At 37.1% G+C, this 23,632-nt stretch overlaps 1 protein-coding gene across 3 annotated transcripts in view; it reads right to left on the bottom strand.

Annotated features, from left to right (window-relative positions):
• Nucleotides 1–623: 623 nt before the first annotated feature.
• Nucleotides 624–23,632, bottom strand: part of CLTC (clathrin, heavy chain (Hc)) — an 80,557-nt gene continuing 57,548 nt past the window's right edge. For 2 of the 3 annotated variants that reach the window (XM_011979176.1, XM_011979175.1), the window contains exons 15-32: nt 21,146–21,271; nt 20,113–20,255; nt 17,846–18,080; nt 15,510–15,632; nt 13,677–13,822; nt 13,257–13,440; nt 12,866–13,058; nt 12,267–12,424; nt 11,903–12,067; nt 11,683–11,790; nt 11,431–11,598; nt 11,157–11,306; nt 10,937–11,068; nt 10,708–10,818; nt 9,468–9,638; nt 8,884–9,105; nt 3,973–4,048; nt 624–1,669 (exon numbers count right to left, since the gene is read on the bottom strand). In XM_011979176.1, the coding sequence (XP_011834566.1) occupies nt 1,545–1,669; nt 3,973–4,048; nt 8,884–9,105; nt 9,468–9,638; nt 10,708–10,818; nt 10,937–11,068; nt 11,157–11,306; nt 11,431–11,598; nt 11,683–11,790; nt 11,903–12,067; nt 12,267–12,424; nt 12,866–13,058; nt 13,257–13,440; nt 13,677–13,822; nt 15,510–15,632; nt 17,846–18,080; nt 20,113–20,255; nt 21,146–21,271 (2,736 nt within the window). In that variant the 3' untranslated portion in view covers nt 624–1,544. Of the gene's footprint in view, nt 1,670–3,972; nt 4,049–7,655; nt 7,677–8,883; nt 9,106–9,467; nt 9,639–10,707; nt 10,819–10,936; nt 11,069–11,156; nt 11,307–11,430; nt 11,599–11,682; nt 11,791–11,902; nt 12,068–12,266; nt 12,425–12,865; nt 13,059–13,256; nt 13,441–13,676; nt 13,823–15,509; nt 15,633–17,845; nt 18,081–20,112; nt 20,256–21,145; nt 21,272–23,632 lie in introns of all 3 variants that reach the window. The other variant, XM_011979174.1, reaches the window with a different exon arrangement.

The following is a 23,632-nucleotide window of genomic DNA, read 5'->3' on the forward strand; positions in this document are numbered from 1 at the left end:
AGGGATTTTAAGTTTTAAAAAACTCTTCTGTGGAGCTTATGGTAGGTAATTTGCCTAAGAGTTGTAAAGCAGTGCAACACTAGGCGAGGGGTTATGTGTAGCTATTGAGGATTAAGGGATAGTGAAATGAACTTTAGGAACATTCTCAGCCATAAGCAAGAGCTAGATTCACACAACCAATTTTTCAAAAAAAATCAACTTAAGATACCCATAATTTGGGCACCTTTATAATTCATGATGAGAAAGCGCATGTTAACTACATGTTTAAATATATTTTATTTCAGGTTAATACAACAGCCATGATTTGTTCATTTAAGTGAAATGCCTAGATAAAAACCTCAAGTGTCACTTGGCTAAAATGTTGGAGACAGTAAATGTAAGCCACTAGAGTAATGACTCTGGTTCTTTAGACTACTGCATGTACCTTACTGAAATACAGGAATGCACATTGATAAAATGCATAATGTCTTCACATGTCTCAATCCTCATTCCTCTTCCTTTCATGCCTCCCTGTAATGCCTCAGTATCCAATATAAAACTACAAAAACTACTGTTCTTTTGGTTTGAGTGGTATTTAATTAAGTTCTTTTGGTTTGGGTGATATTTAATTAAAACTTCAAATCTATGTTATTTCCACAGTCCAGTAATTTATTTTAAACTTGAGTAATTTCAAATTCCACAAACAAAACTGAATAACAGCAATATTTTGTTTGAATTTCTCTCTTCTGTACACTCAGTGATCTAAAACACCACAATATCCAACATACACAAACCTCAGGGAAGGGTTAGTAAACACACACAAGATTGGAATCATGGTGCTCTTTGCTCCTGAATGGAATGGTCCCACAGAAAAAGCACAGGATACAGCACAACATAAGGGCACCTGTTACATATGAAGTGAGCAAAACATACTAGCATTTTCTATATGCATAATGGGGAAACCTGCATAGGTTAGAGGGCCTTTTATGCTCATTTAAAAATCAGGCAAGTTGTCTGTAACATTTTTCAAATAATCTGGAAAGCACTGCAATCCAGTGTAGGATGTGCTGATTAGTGTTGTCTTTGTTGGCACTGACAGTCTTGCATGGTCATATGCCAGTATTTTTGCTTTAGCTTTTCTTTGAATAAAACAGATTTAAATGCATTTAGACAATACATATTTGTAAGCTGTTTACATACACTAAATTTAAGAGATTCAATATTAGAGTTTCTTTGTTTCTTTAAACACTACAGAGTGCAAATCAGATTCTTCACAACAGATTAAATATTAAGCAGTTCCTTAAAGAATGAGGGGGAAGAAAAAAAGCCCAAGTGAATAAAACATTGAAACTATTCCCCTTCGAAAATAAATTCTAAAATGATGTGGAATGTGAAATAAGGTTTTAACATAGGTGATCCAAGTTTATAGTTAGAAACAAAAAGGAGTCCTTCATGAAATAAAGGTTACAAGAACACGTTGCCTGTTTCCCCCATTATAAACAGAGAAGTGGGTAGAGACGATGTTTCAGTACGAAAATAGGTGACTACAGGATCAGCTTTTCATCTCACATGCTGTACCCAAAGCCAGGCTGTGGCTGTCCATACGGTGGTGCGGTATAACCATAACCAAAAGGTGCCTGGGGAGGGACGGCAACACTGGGTCCTGCTGTCAGCATCAACTGGGGCTGACCTAAAGTAGAAGAAAATGAAAAGGAGCAGGGGCAGGGTGAGGAGGCAGGACAGACTGTTAGCATTTAGAACACCCCAATCTCCTCCACTCTAGCAACATAATCTCACCCTCGAATGAGTTGTGTATGGGGGGCACATTTGATTGCTACAATTTTGGGAGGACAGTCTTACTCTAAGAAGGTTCCTACCTAAAAAGCCAACAAATAGTGCAGGGCCAAAGGCCAGAACTGCTTATGACTGAACACAATATGCCTGACACTGTATACCTGACACATACCTACATGCATATTACACTAAATGACACAATAAAATTAGCACAAGAAAACTTAGTTTTTAAAAAGACTTTTTTTTTTTCTTCAAAGACAGAATCTTGCTGTGTTGCCCAGGCTGGAGTGCAGTTGTGCAATCTCGGCTCACTGCAACCTCCGCCTCCTGGGTTCAAGCGATTCTCGTGCCTCAGCCTCCCGAGTAGCTGGGATTACGGGTGTGTGCCACCATGTCCAGCTAATTTTTGTATTTTTAGTAGAGACGGGGTTTTGCCACGTTGGCCAGGCTGCTCAAGTGATTAGCCCACCTTGCCCTCCCAAAGTGCTGGGATTATAGGTGTAAGCCACCATGCTTGGCCTAAATGACATGTTATTAACATAACTTTTACAGGTAAATTTCTGATTTAAACATGTCTAAATGGCAATGAAACCAAATTCATTTATAGATGATCCAGTACTAATTTAGAGACAGCAATTAAAACTAAGACACATTTGGGCCAGGCGCAGTGGCTCATGCCTGTAATCCCAGCACTTTGGGAGGCAGAGGAGGGTGGATCATGAGGTCAGGAGTTCGACACCAGTCTGGCCAATAGGTGAAACCCCGTCTCTACTAAAAATACAAAAAAAATTAGCTGGACGTGGTGGTGTGCGCCTATAATCCCAGCTACTCAGCACGCTGAGGCAGGAGAATCACTTGAACCCAGGAGGTTGCAGTGAGCCGAGATAACGCCACTGCACTCCAGCCTGGGTGACAGAGCAAGACGCTGTCTTGGGGGGGCGGAAAAAAGACACATTCAGACATTCTTTAGGTGTGAAATACATTAGAACATACACCCTCTATCAAATACTATGTTGACATTCTTTCTTACAAAGTTTAAATCGTTGTTGGTCATATACAGAAAACATGACCTGTAGAGAACTTGGCTTAGAGATGGAAAGCAAGTAACACCTCTCTACCCCTACAAAACAAATATTCTTAACCTCCCACTACAGTGTAAACCTAGATCAAGATTTCTCCTACACAAAGGACTTCATGTCTTTGCTTTTTGTGGTTAACAACCAAAGCTGTATTTAGCAAACAAATTAATTTTGGAAACCAATTTTATTTATTTTATTTTATTATTATTTTTTGAGACTGAGTCACACTCTGTCGCCCAGGCTGGAGTGCAGTGGCGCCATTTCAGCTCACTGCAGCCTTTGCCTCCCAGGTTCAAGCAATTCTCCTGCCTCAGCCTCCCAAGTAGCTGGGACTACAGGCATGTGCCACCACGCCTGGCTAATCTTTTGTATTTTTAGTAGAAACGGGGTTTCACCGTGTTAGCCAGGATGGTCTCGATCTCCTGACCTTGTGATCTGCCCGCCTCAACCTTCCAAAGTGCTGGGATTACAGGCGTGAGCCACCGCGCCCAGCCATAATGGTCATATTTTTATGTTCCCTCACCTGGTTACTGTGCTTCTACCTATACTCTTCAAAGTGATTGTTCAAATGAATCTGTTTACCAACTATGAAATGGAAAGGGGCAGTAATTCAGATATGTAGGTTTAAGAAGACATGAAACTGTCTTAAAATATTCACTTGAGAGTTTGAAGATCCTATCTCTCTGGAAAGTTCTCAGATGGACACTACCCAGTTATCTGCCCCAGTTAGAATTTAAAATGAGGATGTATTCTTTATGTAAAGCATACTAAAGACAGCCTGGGCATATTCTCTCATCTTTTGCTCTTTTGAAAATGGAATTCATCAGTATTTCTTTTTCACTAATTTATGAGCAGGTAACGAATGAGGGACCAGATGATAGGAAAGATTCATGTTATGATCTTAAATGACTGTTTTTGAGTTTTCTTGTATTTAGGATTATTTTAGTGAATAATATCAACACCTGCTTTACGACTTCTCAGAAAAAAAAATTATAGAAAGCAGTATTTCTTAGCAAGCCTTCTGCACTTTAGAAGCTTGTTGTATTCTATTTTGAGGCACAGTCTCTAAATAATTAAATACTTATCTAATGAATTTTTTGAGGTTACAGAGAGAGATTACCATAAACAATGGGTTGTGTCTCTGTAGCTTGTTCTTCTTCTTTTCTCAGTGATTCTGAAGCATCTAATTTATCCACCTGGAGAAAAACACATCATGTTAATTAGCACCCCAAAAGTATTATAAACCTAGGTTTATGGCAGAAAGTGGAAAAGCCTTAGTATGTTAAATTCTGTCAAAATAAAACAGACTAGAAAGAACATTCTCAGGCCCCCTTAAATTCAATGGCAATGTTCATACTTCAGTCCAGGTGGTTTTCAGCACTGTCATTATAAACCCTCAGGAAGGAGGGATTTATAAATGCCATAAAAGCTCACGCCAGACTAAAACTGGGCATGCTAGGATGCAGCCTGAGGGAGGGAGAAAACGAGAAGGAACCACTTTTCAAATGAAGTTTAAAACTGATCAGAGGTAATAATGAACTCATGGTCTGGCAATACTTCCCTCCCCAGAGGAAATGGTATTCAAAAAAGTTAAATGAGCCTAGTGACTGGACAAGTACTTGTGCACAATAAGCTGTTTTTTTGCCAGTTGTGTATAGCTTCTGATGATATTGGTTATAGCTGCAGACTGAAGTTTAAGATTCAAGTGGCTCCATATTCAATCTTTTTGTATAAAGAAAGGCTGCATGTTTAATACTGTGTGTGCTCTGTTATCTAAGAAGTAATCAGTAAAGCCTGATTTTGTCCCAAAAATGTTCGCTTTTAATTAAGCCAAAAGTAAATGGCTACTATATGCTAACTACTCTTCAAAGTGGATAGTATCAGAAGTAATTCTGTAGAGCAGTCCAAATGTATTAGTGAAAGAAAGGAATTAGAATGCCTAGATCCTTCCACTGACTAGTTGTGTGACCTTGGCAAATCATTGCACTGGCCCTCAAATTTCCTTCTCTGTATAATGAGAAGGTTGAACAAAATGATCTGCAGTTTCTTCTAGGCCTAACATGATTTGCTTCTGTAATTCTGTAATGAAATAGAAGTGACATTACAACACTGGGACTAGAGAATCTCCTTCACTATACAAATTCCATTGCCTTTTACACTATATTTGTCTTTCAATATTTAAAAGCTGGTCTCTCAACCAAAGCCTTATACTTGGTCTATCATTATAGCTAAGTAAAACTAAATTTCAAACCTCAATGTTATCTATTACTGGTGGTTTTCAAGGTCATAAATGTGCTGGATGAGACAGGGGGACCAAAGTACAGGGGGGAACACTTTCTGAATGTTCACCGCATGTTCTTCAAAAAGGCAAATTGTGGAAAATCACTTCAAAAAAAAAAAAAAACTTCAGTGGAAAAGTTTGTAAAATCCAGGTCCTAAAAAGATTCAGGCAGCACCTCATTTCTATTTGAAACTATTAAAAAAGTATCTTTCAGTCTTTGCATAGGCCATTAAGGTTAGGGCACTGTTTTACATTTAATTGTTTCATATTAAATACCACAAATATGAGTCTAATCCATCTTAATTTGTTAGGGAACTGAAAGTTTGAGAAAAGTAAGCCTAAGTAGGCTCCTTCAGATGAAATGTGGTTTTTCTAGCCTAGGAAGATGGATTAGTTTACTTCTATACACTATTATCCTATTTTATAGTCTAAATGATGTGTTACAAATTACCCTAATACCAAATTAAAGACTATTATGTAGTATAAGTACCAGATGAAATGCCCATTTTTTGGCATCCACACTTAGAACAAAAATTATTACATTTATAGAACTTAAAGCACAGCTCTGTGCCATCAAGGGTCAGATGGGGTTTTGCTAACTAACCAGTATTCAAGAATGAGCTATAGAAGTTATAAAGAAAAATACATGGATGTCTGTACATTAGTAACTTCTAAGAAGAAAAATGAAACAACCAAAAAGCCACCACTGCATAATACATTTCCTGACTTTCGAGGAAAAGAATCTGAAGTGAACATGTGTTTAAAAGTTAAGGCCTGAATCAGATGTTGAACACAGAAGTCCTATTAGAGAAGCACATGGAAGACTTAGAAGAGCTGGCAATATCACAATGCCCTGGCGTACACATAGGAAGTCTGGGCATAGGGGGAAGAATTCTGAAGGAATAGCATCAAGCTAAGCAAAAAATTCTGATTCTTCTATATGATGGGACAGCCTCTGGCACAGGGACTTTCGATTTTTGTTTCCACTGATCCAATTTAGATTGTTCACAAAAAAAAAAAAAAAAAAAAAAAAAGCATAGAAGGCTTTTAAGAACACAAGCTTTTGTTAAGAGCTGTAACAAAAGTTTCTGATCCTTGGATTTAAAAAGAAAAATTACAGGTAAGCATGTCAATGAATTCAGTTCCATCTGTACTACTGAAAATTCACTAAAATGTAAAAGGCTTTTCCACAAAGACTGCAATATGCTGCAGAGGAAAAGTAACATGCAGTCAGTTATTTTGGTGTATGTGTGCATGAAAAAAAGGCAAAAGTACTGAAGCAAGAAGTGAGATCTGAAGATGACTTGCTATACAGGCTCTCAAGAAACACACACAGCCCACAGCAATGCTATAAGAGTTTCAAAAATAGTATGATGTAATTGCAATGACTGTTGTACATGCTCCATTTAAAACAATGCATAACACTGCAGTTCAATTACCTGTTTTTCACACACACGCTTTCTAACTGCCTTGCTTACTAGCTGCTGAAGGGTCTCACACACAATGCATTTTACTCAGGTTTGCCCTAAGTTCCAGTGGTGACTCCAGTTTGGTTCAACATAATCCCAAGGCATTGTCCCCCACCCAAATTCTTTTCAATTTGTTTCAACTCTCCTTTACCTTCCCACCCTTTTCTAACCACAATTTGATAACAGTTTGTTTCATTCATATTGGGATGGAGACAAGCCAATGAAGGAAGCAGCAACCAAAAGGTGCCTGAATTTGACCTCCTTGGACAAGCCAACTGATAAATAGGAGAGCAAATTTTAGGTAGCTTCAGTGGTATGCCTTATTACAGAAAGTAGAAGTTAATACTTTGTTAAAAGTAATTCATGTTGCTTAGCAACAATTATAGCAAGCTTGGCTCTCGTGATTAAAAAGGTTTTGATTCCTCTTAAAAATGGACTAGCACCATAAGAACTGGACACCTGGAGAAACATGAGGAAAGTCTCTTCGGAAGCAGCTAGTATCTCTTGTATCTACTTTCAGCAAAAAATTAGTAAGAATCAAGAGATCAGAAACTGGATCACAGTCCTTCAATACCAAAAAAAAAAAAAACCCCAAAAAGCCTTTTAGGGCATGTATATACATATATAAATTCAACAACTGTCAGGCAAGCTCACAAAGTAAAACCAGAGGCTGTTTTAATTTACTTCAAGTATTATGATAGTCCTATTAGGGTCCAGATACCCTGACAGGGAAGAGAAATTTCCTGTTACTTTGGAATTAATATGGAAACTCACCATACTCAGTTTTTCATAATATATTTAAGAGAGACTGTGAACCAACTACTGATTAGCCTCCTGCCCTTCCTAAAGCCTATTAGCCGATTAGTAGCAAACGTCTACTAATGTCCTACAGTTCTATTAAAGTTATGTTTCAAGGGACTTGCAGAGGCTTTAGTGAAAATTTATTGGGGGGAAAAAGCAGCAGCAGCAGTGTAGAAAAGGAAGGAAAAAAATCATGCAAATTCCTTAGACTTAGTTCTCCAGACTTAAAGATGGAAAAGAATCAACTTTCACCTTTTCCTTTATTGCATCAACCTGCAAAGGAATTCAGAAGGTGCAGCTTAGAAAAAAAATCAAATTCCATATTGAGCATAAAAAGGTAGAATCAGCAACAAAGGTTTAGGGAAGAAACATCTAACCACTAAAAAGGTATGAGAGAAGTGAAAATAAAGAGCATACTGGAAGCAAAATTTAGATTTTTCTGTAACTTCAAAAGCTTACTGCAGAAGAATTTATGCTACAGTATGAAAGAAAGCAGCTTAATCACTAGTAAAATTTACAGCACTTAGGTTAACAGCAGCTTAGAGACAGGTCTCACAAGTTGGCATTATGTTTAAGAAGCTATTCTCATCTATGGCTAAAACATGTTGGCTAAGACAAGGCAACATGTTTTTTCTTACATTGAATACAGAAAATGTTAATTCTTTAAAAACTTGAAACAGACACAATGGTATCTAATTAAATGATATCCTGAGGAAAAATTCAGTGTAGTAGGGGTTGTTGGTAGTGCTCCCACTCCCCCTACCCCCGCCTTAACTCAGGCAGGCTGAAGGAATCAGTTGGGAGACTCTGATTTTAATCATGTTTTTTGCTTTGACAAAAAGGATCCTCTAAAACCATTTAAAAATGTTCTACAGAGAGAAAGCTAGTAACTGCTGAAGACAGAGTGAGTAAATTCTTACATCAAAAAGGGACACTAAGATGAATAGTGAATTTTACAAGGCAATTAGACCCCCAGCTTGTTTAATGTGTTCACCTCCTATGATATTTTTAAATCAGGGGTTAAACTATCAAAAAAAATTGTGAAGATTAAAAGGATGTTAAGAATATACATGCAGCTTCCCCAGGGGAAACAGGCATAGACATCACTAAAGTCAGGAGCCAAGCAAATAAAAGGGAATCTACAATACTAGTTATGATTATTTGAGTTACAAGAACTGAGTTTGAGAAAAATGCAACTTTGAAATAAAATTTATCAAATAGTTTTTAAAATAAAAAAACAAAATATAGATTATTTTCACAATCATAAATACACTGAGGGTAAACAGCTACATTTGAGTTCCCCTTCCAATCAGTGTCATTTATCAGCTATTAAAAATTTTTCAAAAGAACAGAAATATTTTATGATCGACTAAATGACTGACTTCTACTAAATAAAAAAAATTAAAAAAATTAATGTGCATGTAGAATTTTACATATCTGCAAGAAAACTACTTCTGAATACACTTAGAAGAGTCATTACCTTTGTCAAGTATTCCTTCATGACCTGGATGAAATAGGGCATGGCAAAATCCATGATATTGTGCCTCCATGCAGTTTCTAGGACAACATCTGGCCTTAAAAGATCGTAACAGGTAAACAGACAAGCTCCAAAGCACTCTCTTTTTTCTTCCTGCAAAAACCACTGCAGGAGTTCTTCAGCCAACTCAGTATCTTTAGATTCAGAAGCATACTGCATTGCATCCTATTCAAAGAAAATAGTGAAAGTCAAAAAACATTAGACCCAACATACTAAACTAGTAAACCAAGAAAAACAATGGAACCTTTCCAATATAAATCTGGTTTTGCAAGGGGGAAAAAAGCCTCCTAGTTGTATCATTTAAATTAAAATTTTCAAAGAACAGATAAGCTAAAGGCCTTTTTTTCCCCCCAAACAAGTTTGACCTTAACATAAGAGAGCCCCTAGAATCAAGAAATCCATTAACTTAAATTGCCTTAAAGTCAGTTCTCATATTCACAAAACCAATACTTTTATTTATAGAAATAATCACTTGTAACATCATTTTAGGCCTGGTTTAACAGCCCCCGCCCCGCAACTTTATCAACCTTGTAAAGGCTGTCTTTCTTGCACAGCTCTACACTCTGTTTCCAGCGATTGTTGCCTTTGAAGAGATAAGCAGCAATTCTCCTGAACTCAATGAGTTCATGTTTTTCCAAACGCTGAGCAAGCGAGATATTGTCAAAGTTGTCATAAGCATCTATTGATGTTCGCAGAGCCTTAAAAAAAAAAAGCCATCCAAATGCCAGATCAGTATTTTGTTTAACATTATATTCCGTCCTCGATCAATGAGCCCCTTAGATGGTAACATGTAGTATGACACCTAGATTCAAGCATCAAAAGGTGTTTTTTCACCTTACCCAAAGATAACATTTTCTCCAAGATATTTCAGTATCAAGGACTAACATACGGCTATGAAACTGACGAGATTTCTAATTTGGAGGGCAAGTTTTTTTTTTTTCTTTTTTGAGATGGAGTCTCCCTCTGTTGCCCGGGCTGGAGTGCAGTGGTGACACAATCATGGCTCACTGCAACCTGCCTCTAGCATTCAAGCGATTCTCCTGCCTCAGCCTGCCAGGTAGCTGGGACTACAGGCACGTGCCACCACACCCCGCTAATTTTTTTTGTATTTTAGTAGAGACGGGGTTTTATTGTGTTAGCCAGGATGGTCTCGATCTCCTGACATCATGATCTGCCCGCCTCGGCTTCCCAAAGTGCTGAGATTACAGGTGTGAGCCACCGCGCCTGGCCTGGAGGGCAAGATTTTATTCCCTAGAGAAACTTCTGATAAAACTCAGCATGGCAGCAGTAAGATCTGCATGCACGGAGGCTCAAAGAAAATCAAGAGAGAGAAAAAAAGGCAAGGAGCTTAAGCTTCACTCTACTTGACTTTTGCTTATGCGAAAGCCTTCGTAAGATAAAGTTTATACAAATACTAATAAAACAGTAGGCAAGAAAAATGGTGAATATAGTTAATATCAAATAAATTTTATGAACTAGTTAAGTGATCAAAGACATTTTTGACTCTACCTATAATCTAGATGTTAGAGATAAAGTAATCATATCTTTTTTCAAAAGCAGTATCTTATACAAGATCTGAGCAAAATTCTGAAAACTTGGCACTTAACTAGAAGTAAGATTTATCAATCCTGAAACCTTACTAAATTTAGATCCTAGGAATGCAAGCAACTACTGTTTACAATCCTAAATGATAATGGCGTTTTTGAAAAATGGGAAAATGTAACTTTATGAGTCTTAAGATTATGTGCAAGAATCAAAAGGTTTTACCTGATAATCTTCTTCTGTAATAAAGAGGTTGTTCAATGATTCATTCACAGATTTGTTGTTATGGTTCTGAACTGAACGCAAATATGGTTTCACCAGTGGTAGCTGTTTAACCTTTAAAATAAAGAGTTTGTTACAAATACAGCACATTATTGAAGTCCCAGGGACAAAAGTTATCCTAATATGTCCTAATTCCTTGCTATGAAGCTTTGGTTTAAAATTATTACTTTACCTTGCTGAAATAATTGACTGCACGAGTGTGATCCAACCGTGGAGACAGCACCATCAGCAAATCATTTAACAACAGAGGCTTGAATTCTAAATAGAACTGTATTGCTCTGTAGTATAGTTCCACATTGGCAACCTATAATGGGAAAATCCATATATAAGTCAGTTACTTCCTAATGAGCTTTCTCCTTCTGAATCCTTTATCTTCTGAAGAAAGTACACACCTTGGTAATGATATCTTTGAACTGCCCTTCTTTCCAGGCATCAGTTGGATGATTCATCATGGTAATTATGGCATTATCATATTCTTCATACTTGTCATACAAAAACACCAGTTCTGCCCAAAGATGAGCTTGTTCTGCAGCTCTTAGCACCTGCATAAGAAAGACTTAATTGCTTTAGATATGAGTCTAGCTAACAGCCTTAAAAAGAATAAGATATTTTGAAGTATTAGTTTTAACTACACAGTTGCTTCACTGTGTTACAATGACTGGTTACCTTGGGAATATTCACTCTAGACCAGAACAGCTCCAGGTGCTCCCTCATTTTCTGAGGCTTAAATTTAGAGTATAGAATAGCTAATTCAGTAAACATTCCCATGTGAGCTCGCTCAAGTCCCAGTGCTGCTTCCAACATGGTAATCAGCTCTTCAAAATAGCCACGATCCTGAACAAGAGAAATGTGCAGTTAAAGATAAAGAGTATCTATGGTAAAAGATCTCAGGTCATATAAAAGTTTCTTGTTAATTACCTGATAGTAGTTGATAAGTTCTTCTAATTCATCTGCGTGTACAACAATATGAAGTCCACACATCTGAGCAAGACGGAATTCCTTCCCATCTACACAGGCGAAGCAGACCTAGAATAAACATTTCCTTTCTGTGAACTCAAATGTAAACATGGCTAGTTGTTTAAACTAATGTTTACAGAGCGTTTCTTTAATTCTTCACTCAAACTTGGGTTTAGATTACCTCTTTCCATGTTCGAGTACTGTTAGCTTTCCTAGCCCCATCAACAGCTGCCTGATATTCACCCAGGTGAACCAGGGTAGATGCCAAACGTCCAAAATTGGAAACATTATTGTACAACAACTTAGCAGCATCATACATTTTTTCATCATAACAACGGTCACCAACCTGGAAAAAAAAGGTAACGCATATTCAGTAAGATATTAGTGTGAGCTTAATCCTCTTTTCATATTCATACCTTCACACTGAGAAATAATTTGTTTTCCTGTAGATTTTTCCTTGGAATTCTTCAGTTATGATGTTTTGATCCTACCAAGCTAATCAAGTAGCCCAACTAGTTTTTCTTAAATCTGAAAAGGAAACCCACTTGTTGGATATGAGCATTATTTGGTCCATTGATAAATTCTTCTAACTCTGCAAGGCGGTTTGTTTTAGCCAGCGCAAATATCAATTCTGTCTCCACATAGGACTCTCGAGCCTTCTTACGGGCCATCTGCAAGTACTTCACCAGTTCTTCCCAGTTTCCTAAGTATAGAAAAAGAAAAAATATATCCAAACACTAACATCCCAGTTTATCTTTCACCCAAGTAAATGAAAATTGCTCATTTCCTTTTCAAGGAAACATGGATAATGACAAATGTAAACTGTGCAATATTTCACTTCTGTATTATCAAAGACCAAATGAATAGAAGAATTCTCTTTTTCCTTAAAGTTGTAAGATTAGAGCATTATCAGGATTTTATGAGACTTCAAAAACAGAAAATTTATCTTCCCCACTTGTAAGTTTTGTGAACTTACAAATTCACAAAATACAGCCTCTTTTTATCTGGACTAAGATGGAGTACTAAAAGTTTTCACAGGAAACCACGCAGTATCCAACTCTTCTACAATTCAGAACAGACAGATATCTTAATGCTTAGCTTAATCATTTTGTGAGGTCTCAATACATAAGGTAAGAAGTCATACCACTTGTATTGGCAGCCTGAACAACTTCCATGTAGGAGGAAGGATCGTCTGCTTTGATATAAGAATCAATGGCTTCTTTCACCATTCCTTTCTGCAACTGGGCTTTTGCAAGTTGACTCCAGACCGCAGGTTCATTGCAACGTTCAGCAAACTCATATGCCCGATCCAAGTTTCCAATATGTTCAATTAAGACCTAAGTACCCAAGTTTGAAATTGGGGTTAGAGTAAAATCAATCCTACCCAGAGCAAATTACATTTAAGCTGTTAGTATTTTATTGCTCTTCTATTGCCATAGGAACCAATTAGGCCCACCCTCACAGGACAGTGCATACACTGAATGAGTAGAAGACACTACATTTAGTAATTCAACTTAGGTAATCTAAAGATTTACCTGAACTGCTGAAGTATTGACATCAAATTTCCGGAAAATGGCAAATGCTTCTTCAAACAGCTCATTGCTGATGGCGATATTGGCAATATCTGGGGCATCATAATTATCCAAGCGGTTAATATACTCCATAACACGTGTACGGTCAGCTTTAATTGCGGTGAGGATAAGGAGGTTTTGCAGATTCCTTTAAGAAACAAAAGAATATTTTAAATGCAATATTTTAAGTTTATCAGACATAAAAAAAAAACCACTGTGACTAATAGAGAGGTTTTTGTCTCAAGAGATAGAGTGAAGGAGGGGGGATATTAGAAGAGTGAGAATTCAGGCAACTTTCTCTGATCTTTTTGTTCCTTCCCAAAACTGATGGGCCATTATTAAAGACTGACAATAAACAGCCAATGGATCCCTCTGAAAGCATACCTGTGTTCACTGAATACAGAGTTATCAAGGACAATTTTCTCCAGCAGTTCAATCAGTTCATTAGGAAGGTCTGCAGTCATGAAAGCCTTGACAGTTACTGACACTTCTTCAGGGTCCTGAGTCTCAGACAAAGCTGTTTGTACAACCTACAGAGGATATATGGGACATAAGTATTGAGAATCAAGTTGGTTTTAAATAAGGATAAGTTGGCCTCTCATTAGAAAACTTGAAATAGGCAGAAAAGAATGAAGTAGGAAAAAGACCTTTAAATTTACACACAGAGGTCTTTCTACACAAATCTATACAATATGTGTAATTCTACTCTCTTGAAAAATTACTCTAATTATATAATTTCTATCTTTTCCCTGATTAAAACATTATCCAGGCTAGCAATCATCATTATCACTTTAGTGGCTACACATAATTCAAAATTCAACTACACAGATGTGGAACTATAGTATCAGTAATTCTTCTAGTTTTGCCTATTTGCATGGCTTTCTAGATGCTGCAATGATTTCCAACCACCCCCTCCACATCCTTCCCCTAGGAAGCTTTGTAACTAGTTGGAATGTTCCTTAGAAATGCTTCCTAGGAAAGGAATGAAATATTAATAGCCTTCAACCTATTTGTTTCCAAAATGTTTTATTTATACTTATTTCAGGAGAATTTTAAGACTCATTATTAACAATCCTTCAATTTTTAGAGCTTTTAAAATATGTTGTCTATTTTATTTAGGTATAAAAGCCCATCTCATGTGCAGTTCTATACTTCTTGTTAGTAAGATATAACAGATGCACTTGGTCTTTTGTATTTTCTCTTATCCTTATCTTTTGCTGACTTATCATTGTCTTGAAGTTTCCAATCAATTTAGCCACTTCTTAGGCATTAATAGCAATCCTTACTGTTTAGTTTGTTATTTTCCTTTTAAACTATGATGAACCGAGAGAGTTTTATGTAATTAAGTCATGTCTTTTAGGATGTGTTTTCTTTTTTTTTGATACAGTCTCGCTTGTCACCCAGGCTGGAGTGCAATAGTGTGATCTCAGCTCACTGCAACCTCCGCCTCCCAGGTTCAAGTGATTTTCCTGCCTCAGCCTCCCGAGTAGCTGGGATTACAGGCGCGTGCCACCATGCCTGGCTAATTTTTGTATTTTTAGTAGAGACGGGGTTTCACCACGTTGGCCAGACTGGTCTCGAACTCCTGACCTCAGGCAATCTGCCCACCTCGGCCTCCCAAAGTGCTGGGATTACAGGCGTGAGCCACTGCACGCAGCTTATTTTTCTTTTTTTTTTTTTCTTTTTCTTTTTTTTTTTTTGAGACAGAGTCTCACTCTGTCACCCAGGCTGGAGTGCAGTGGCGGGATCTCGGCTCACTGCAAGCTCCGCCTCCCAGGTTCATGCCATTCTCCCGCCTCAGCCTCCGAGTAGCTGGGACACCGCGCCTGGCTAGTTTTTTGTATTTTTAGTAGAGACAGGGTTTCACCATGTTAGCCAGGATGGTCTCGATCTCCTGACCTCGTGATCCACCCGCCTCAGCCTCCCAAAGTGCTGGGATTACAGGCTTGAGCCACCGCGCCCGGCCTGCTTATTTTTCTTAATGTATGTTATTATACATATTTATACAAATGAATTATATACAAATTATATACAAATATTACATTATATACAAATGAATGTAAATTGAATGTATATAAATTTTAATTTCCTTCTACTTTGTATTGCTTTCTCTCCTAGTTAAATATGATCCATTTGAGTATATGATGAGGGGATTGTATCCACAGTTAAAAATGTATAATTTTTACTGACAGTCATAAATATGTTTGCCAATGTTACCTGGTCAATTAGGGGTCTCCTGTAAGGATTGCTTTCCAGCAGCACGCTGCCCCACAATTCTGGATCCTTTCGACGTACCAAGTAGCGAGAAAGACTTTTGAAGAGGGAATTCTCATTGCAAACCTAAAGAAGATATGACAGATCAATTTCAAGGTAAAAAGTAAAAGACTTTTTATAGCATTTTAGAGGTTATTTCCTATTGTTTAAACTCTGTTTATTGATAATCTTACTGATATTGGATCTACTTTTGGACTTTGATTCACATACCAGTAATATACTGTTTTAATTATACAGGCTTTGTAATATACAATTTAACATCTGGTAGGACTAGTCCACTTTTACATTTTTCAGTGTTTTACTAGCTGTTCTTGTGTGTTTATTTTTCCATGTGTATATGCACATGTATGTACATAAGTGAGCATATGTATGTACATAAATATAACTATTTCCTAGCTCTGACCACTGAAAGATCTTAGAAGCAAATATACCTAAGCTCAGATCTTGACTTCTAATATTTTCAGGAAATAAGAGTCTTGCTCTGTTGTCCAGGCTGGAGAGTGCAGTGTTGCGATCGTAATTCACTGCAACCTTGACCTCCTGGGCTCAAGTGATCCTCCTATCTCAGCCTTCTGGATAGCTTCGAACCAAGTACATGGTACCTCCCCCAGCTAATTACATAATTTTTTGTAGAGACGGGTTCGCTATGTTGCCCAGGCTGGTTTCAACTCCTGGGCTCAAGTGATCCTCCTGCCTCAGCCTCCCAAAGTGCTGGGATTCTAGGAGTGAGCCACTCACCTGGCCCAGATCTTGATTTCTAATACCATGCCCCAGTAAAAGGTTCCCTAGAGAAATGACTGACTCCAGGGCTGCAGAAGGTACAAAATGAGCTTGGTGTATTGTGTGCCAGAAAATAAGTTAAAATGCTCAAAGAACAATGAGCCCATGACACAAAGACACAGACTGAAGATGTTCTCACCAGCTGGGACAATTTGAGCATCAAAATAAATAGTAATGGATTGCACCCCATCGAATAAAATCCAAGAGTTCATGAATGCATGAGTGTTAACTGACAAATGTGGAGAAACTGCTAGAGTTTGAAAAATTTTCATTTTGCAACCAACACATTAAGAATGTTTTAAGCAAGAATCAACAGATGCTAAATTAAGGGAGGGGGTAAGAGGATATTTGCATGGTCTTAAGTGTCTACTTATAGACTGTTTAATATCTGCAAGAGGGTAATAATTATATAATAAAGAAATGTTACAACTTGATAAAAACTGACAAAGGGGACAAATGAACACTGTGTGCTTCTGGATATAATACCATGAGAAAAACAAACCACCACTGAAGCAGTATTCTGGGTGGAAATGTATAATCTAAATCTAACCTTCAGAAACCATCAGAGGAATCAAAATGAGACACATTCTATTTTTTAAAAAGAGACTTCACATTTAAATGAAATATAGAGAATAGGCGAATCCATAGAGACAGAGTACAGTCTGGTGGTTGTCAGGGGCTGGGAGGAGGGGGTATGTGGAGGAACTGTTTGAGGAATACAGGGTTTCCTTTTGAAGTGATGAAAAATTGGAACTAGATAAAGGTGATTATGTAACATTGTAAATGTACTGAATTTCACTGAATTGTTCACTTTAAAATGGTTAATTTGATGTTGCTTTAAATTTCACCTATATAAAATAGTTACAAATAGAAAAAGCAACTATCTGTTTACAAAAATATCAGTGTCATAAAAAATAAAAGACTGAAGAACCATTCCAGAGTACAGGAGACTAAAGAGACATGAAAACTACATGTCATATATAACCTTAGACTAGAGGGGAAAAAAACTGCTACAAAGGACGTCATTGGTTAATTGACACAACTAGAATAGAACAGATTTTTAAAGGTATCCTGTCAATGTCAAACTGACTGAAGCTGGTACATTTCATGTGGTTAATGAAATAGAATATCCTCATTCTTAAGCCATACACTCTGAAGGGGTATAAGGCCATGATGTATTCAACTTATTCCCACGTGGTTAAAAAATAATAGATGTGTGTAACACATACGTGTGAATGGTGTGCCTGCATGTAAGAGTGTGAGAACACAAATGGTAAGGCTAATGGGGTTAAAACATTAACAAGTCAATCAGAATAAAGGGTATATAGACTTTATCCACTATTTGGGCACTTTCAGATTGACAATTATTAGCAAATAAAGTTTTTAAAAAGCACCCACTGTCCCCAAATGTCCCATATTACCTAAAATCACCCTGAACCTCTCATATAACAGGTTTTAAAAAATGCAGCTTTTTTACGTATTCAGCTAGCAGTACTCACATTAATAAGTTCCAGATCACACTGGCCACGTTCATAAGCAACACAGGCCAGATGTGGATCTCTCTTCTCACAATACTTTCCAACAACACGACTGTCATAGTAGGGATTTTCACGAAGAAATCTCTCCGGGTTGTTATTACTGTCTATGTAGATTTTGGCTAAGGCATTGTGAGTAGCAGGCTCCTCACAGCCCTCATGAATTCTGGCCTCTAGCCAAGGCAGAAGCAGTTTCAATCTAGGAAAAATGGGAAAAAAACCTCACACACACATACTGCATTATAAATAACACACTCTTGACATGCTAACTATGTAAATACCTTATGGTCTACAACGTGCTTTCACTTTCACATACTTTTTTCCCCCTTGAGTACTGCTACATTGCCCAGACTTAAGTGCAGTGGCTATTCCAGCCATAATCATTGTACACTACAGCTTTGGGCTCAAGTGATCCTTGGACTCAAAAGATGATTGAGTTGCCCAAGAATAAAAAGAAGGTATATAAAGCTATTTTCACTCTCCCAGATTTATCTGCTATATGATATACCTACCTGCTTACATCTGAATAAAAGATTAGAGAGTCACACAGTGTCCTTTCTTTATAACATGCAAAATATCTAGACCTTAGGAAATTTTGTTTATGGATAGAATGGGGAGGTGATATTATATAGGCCAGATTATCTGAGAGTTCTTTCAGCTCTTAACACAGTTAACTTACAGCATTACCTACAGCCAAACCCTAAATACATACTGGGAATAAAATCTGGTAGCTTTAGAAGCTCTGGGTTTAATGGTTGTAGCTGTCATATAAACACTCCATCAAGGAGCACAGTTTTGCTATACTATAGCTTGTTTTGGTAGTCCTGATGACCATGCCTGCTTTTATTTCTATTTTAAAGCCAGGGTCTTCTGTTGCCCAAGCTGGAGTGCAGTGGTGGGAACATGGCTCACTGCAGTCCTGACCTCCTGGGCTCAAGCAATCCTCTCACCTAAGCCTCCCTAGAAGCTGGGACTACAGGCACAAGCCACCATGCCTGGCCCAAGCCTCTTTTACCAATGATTTAACATTAAAAGTAGCCAAAGAAAAAGCATTATTCTGTTATTTTGTCTACCAATTCACATGGTTATTATGAACACTCCCATTAGGGAGAAGACAATTTTAATAAATAGAGGCGAATATCCAGCTCCTAAAAACATGCGCAATCCAAGATGTGCCATGTCAACTTAAGGAATAAAAATTAGCTAAGGCATGTCTAGACTAGTGACTTAGAGGTGAATCTAGCTTTTCACAATATAATTTGTCACTTAAAGACTAAATTATCTAACTGTAACTGCCATTTGCTTGGAATATGCAGTAAGATTATTTTCAGGTAATAGATTTAAGACTCAACTGAACCTCTTATTAAATGTTAAATTGTTATGACATGAAATTACTTGAAACTAGGCTCAAACCTTTAAGTCAGTATTAACTGTATATCTCTATTACCCTTAAATGCAAAATTTTTCCATGTGTGAAACATTCTAATATAAATTCTAAGAATATAATTAGTAGATCACCTATACCAACTCAGGTTAAAATGAAATCCCACAGACTTTCTTAATTTCTTCTTATATAAACAGCAGAACTTCCCACTAGCATACCACCTCACCACCCTCATTTACATCAGTACTTCCTAAACACTAGTTCCTCAGAATGTTCCAGCTAAAAAAAGCCTTCACAGTCTGTAAGTTTTAGAAGCACTTACACTATATTCTATTGGAAATCCATATGATCATGTATTATCATGTTAAGGTACTATAAATTAAACATCAGTTGAATTCAAGAGTTGCACAGGGAACTCTTTTACTCATACTTAAATAAACACCACGCTATTTGTTTTTATTAAGCAGCTTTCTCAGGTTGGAAACACCACACTATTGATCAGTAAATAATTAGTTGTTAAATACATAGGTATCACACCTAACTAAACAGGAAACTTAGTACATAGTTTATATTAAAAACACATAAAGTCAAACTACATAGCTGTAATTATAAACATGCCAAAAAAAAGGATCAACCAGGTTAACAGATATGCTATGACAGCTATAATGTTTCAGAAAACAGATTTTTTTTGGGCGCTATTAGCTAGCTTATCACCTCTACGTGAGGTGTCTTCAGGAAATTATTCTCCACGTGGTGCTGAGTAGTTTTGGAACAACTGACTACCTATATTTTTATCTATTGCCATGCTAAGAAAGAGTAACTTATCCCCGTTAAAATGGTACTACACCTGTTTCTTTTTTCAACCTCAGCAACAAGCTCATCAGTAGAGAATTGACCTCTTACAACAAGAATCAAGTTTTTTATGACATCTTCAGAACAGTCAACATCAAGTAATCCTCCAATAACCACAGGAAGTCGACTTGGATTCACCTGTGGTTAAAAAAAGTAGAAGAATGTCACTGTTATTAAAAGCAAAGAGGAATTAGAAAAAATAAAACCATTTATCTCTATCGCTTTTAAGCTCAGTTTTTCTTTAAGTTCAGTTTTTAAATTCAGTAATAAACTGAGGGTCTAAATTTGCAACTAGATAGAGGAATTCAGCAGGAGGTCCGGCTAAAAGCAAGACTTCATGGTTTAATAAGTATTGAAAGCACATATACTATATTCTCTATTAGTTACCCAAGCATTGTTCCATATGATAAATAAGTCCAAAGAAACTACAGTCAAAGATGACTATGCAAGACTATCTAATTAAAAGGCTCCCATGATAGCAATACTGCCTGTTTCTACAGTTAGAAGGTGAAGTATCTAATAGCTGTATTTAAGATGGTTTGAAAACTCTGCTTTAGAGTCTAGGGCTTCTACATGGATACCTCAAGGCCTATCAAGTTAGTAGGGCCGTAGGCCACCCAACTTTTTCAACAATAGCAGTTCTATTCTTCTATTTTACACACTTGGCAAGCATTTCTTTTCCCCTTCCCTGAGTCGGCTTGCTAGGAAAGCATGTAGAATTTTATGGGGAAAAAAGTATTAAAAGCAGCTGGGCATGGTAGTATGCACCTGCAGTCCCAGATACTTGGGAGGCTAAGGCAGGAGGATTGCTTGAGCCCAGGAGTTTAAGGTTAGAGTGAGCTATGATTGTGCCACTGTATTGCATCATGGGTGACAGAGCAAGACCCTGTCTCGAAAACAAAAACAAAAAAACCCACGTTAAAAGCTGCAGACCACTCTTATTGAGCACAGAGTTTCAAAAGGATTTCCAGAATATGAGAAATAAAATCTACAGTAAGATTATACCTTTACATTACCTACATACTTACCTTCTGTACATATATCTCTATATACTTTTGAAGATTATTTCTATATAAATAGAGCACCAAATCATGGACAAAGTCAAATCGATCACATACAATGATAAGTGGTAGCTGATCTGTTAGTTTCGCTTCCTGAAAAAAAGACAAACAAAAGGAAGCTTTAACTTTCTCCTTCTATGAGGTATCTAATCTATGTAAAATATGAGAATCTGTTCTACACTAACAAGAGAGGCTCACACAAGCATGGCTCTTCTGTTAAAGAAAGAACGTCCCAATAGTTGAGTGTGTACATCCCAGTTTCAGTAAATTTTTACTAAGCAATACTTGGATTCACACAGCAAGATACCAGGTCCTTCCCATACACACCCTTTACCACAAAGCAAGAGTAACAAATTAAGATACCTGAGCCAGCAGTGGCTCTCAGATGAGAGCCACTCATCTGAGAGTCACCACACTGGGACTTTCATTGGTAGTCACACTTCCATTGTATTTGAAATCAACTTAATAACTATAGTCACATTGTCAAACATATGGCATAAATGGCTCACATTTGTTTCAAACTAATGATTTTCTATCCCTCCCCACATCCAATCTAGACAACCAGTCTCTAATACTCTATTATAACAAAGCCTACAAGGAGCAGCATGATGGTGACTACATGTGGCCATAAGAACCGCCCCCCAACCCCCAAAAAAAACAGCATTTAAAGAAAAGACCTCTTTAAATTGCCAACTGCTTTTACCATTCCATTACAGATACCAAACTACAATCCTACTTATAGATTGACATAGAAGATGTTACAGACAGGTAAGTAAAACCTGTACTGGGCATTTACCTGATACATGTCCTGTTACATTCCACAGACATAAGGTAGAGCACAAAAAACAACAGTTTCCATCAGGAATTCATTTATACACAGTGAAACATTCTTCAATAAATGATTCCTCTAACATAGTCTACTAGGGAAGCAGAACTAAGTAGGGTAGAACTTTCCCCAGTGATGGCCACTAAGAACATTATTTTCAAGGTTAGAATAAAATGGCTCCTGAGACTAGGGGATATTAGTTACTCAATTATAAGTAATACAAAGACTAGTCTATGAAGTGTTCCAAGAACACCAAGGTAAATCTTAATTTTAATTTAGCCATCCTAAATTTAAAAATAAAAATGTCTGTAAAGCCGCACATTTTCGACATTAAGGAAGGTTTTCTAAAGCAAGTATTGTTTAACACCATGGAAACTCTGCACTAATAGCTGTTACAATCATTTCTAGAATCTGTCTGCATCTATCTACGCAAAAATTTTAGTATGTTATGTTTTTCCTACTAAATGAACATCAAAAAAGTATGGATCAACACACTAGTCATCTTACCTACACACATATAAAATATTTTTGTTAACTTTATCACTTACAAATAATCTAGGATTACTTTATTTTCATGCATAGGTGTTTAAACTTCTGTGGCAAATAATTCCACTTTTGTGGAATACCAACTGTATTCCAAAATAAAATTTCAGATTTAAAAAGACAAAATCTAGGTTATTTTCTTGATTGCTAAAATTTGCACATGATTTTATACATGGTAGAAATGTTATTAACACTTTAATAATACTAAATTACCTACTAAATGTTTAATTAACCGCCAGTTATAATGGTTAAAGATTTTAAGATCAAACTTGAAATTATATTAACATAGAGGTTTTCTTCAACATAAATTTGTTCATTTAACAAATATTTATGAGTACCCAAGTATCAGACTCTGTTCTTAGTTACTGGAGATACAGCAGGGAACAAAGGAAGCAGAGTCCATTCTATCAAGGAACTTACATTCTAGTGGGAGGAGACGTACACAGTGGTGTTATAAAGAAAAACAAGCAAAATGGGGTAGGAATGGGTTCTATTTTAACAGGGCAACCTGAGACATCCTCTCTTATGACATTCAATCAGAAACCCAAAGAAGGAGAAGGTCATGAGAGAATAAGTAGTACAGGGCACAAGCAAAGGCCCTTGGGCAGGACAGGGTTGGGGGAGTTCCAGGAATAGCAAGCAGGCCAGTGTGGTTGAAGATAAACCAGGAAAGAAGAAAAAAAGAAAGGTAGAAAATAAGATCAGAGGTAGCAAGGAGCAGATCATGGGTCTGATGAACAGTTACATGCTTTCTACAGAGAGTTTACAGTTCTACAAACTTAGGGCATAAGCCATGTGATGCTAATGACACAACTTTATCCTGCTCACAGGGTACCTTAAAGGAGAAGTTATGTTCTACCAATCTCTTTATTCCTGGTGGCTAACACACAATTGGCACTCGAATATTCAAGATCAGAGTCAACGGTATTTTTCTTATGACACAGGGTTTACTTACAACACCAGTAAATTATCATGTAGCTAGTACCTCTAAAATTAAGTTTAATGACAGTGGTAAGAGGCATCGTAACCATGTACTACAGGTTAACAAGGAATCTATTATGTTCATCCTCAACACTGGCATCAGA

This window comes from Mandrillus leucophaeus, unplaced genomic scaffold, assembly GCF_000951045.1.
Source record: "Mandrillus leucophaeus isolate KB7577 unplaced genomic scaffold, Mleu.le_1.0 Scaffold20, whole genome shotgun sequence".
Taxonomy (NCBI): Eukaryota; Metazoa; Chordata; class Mammalia; order Primates; family Cercopithecidae; genus Mandrillus; species Mandrillus leucophaeus.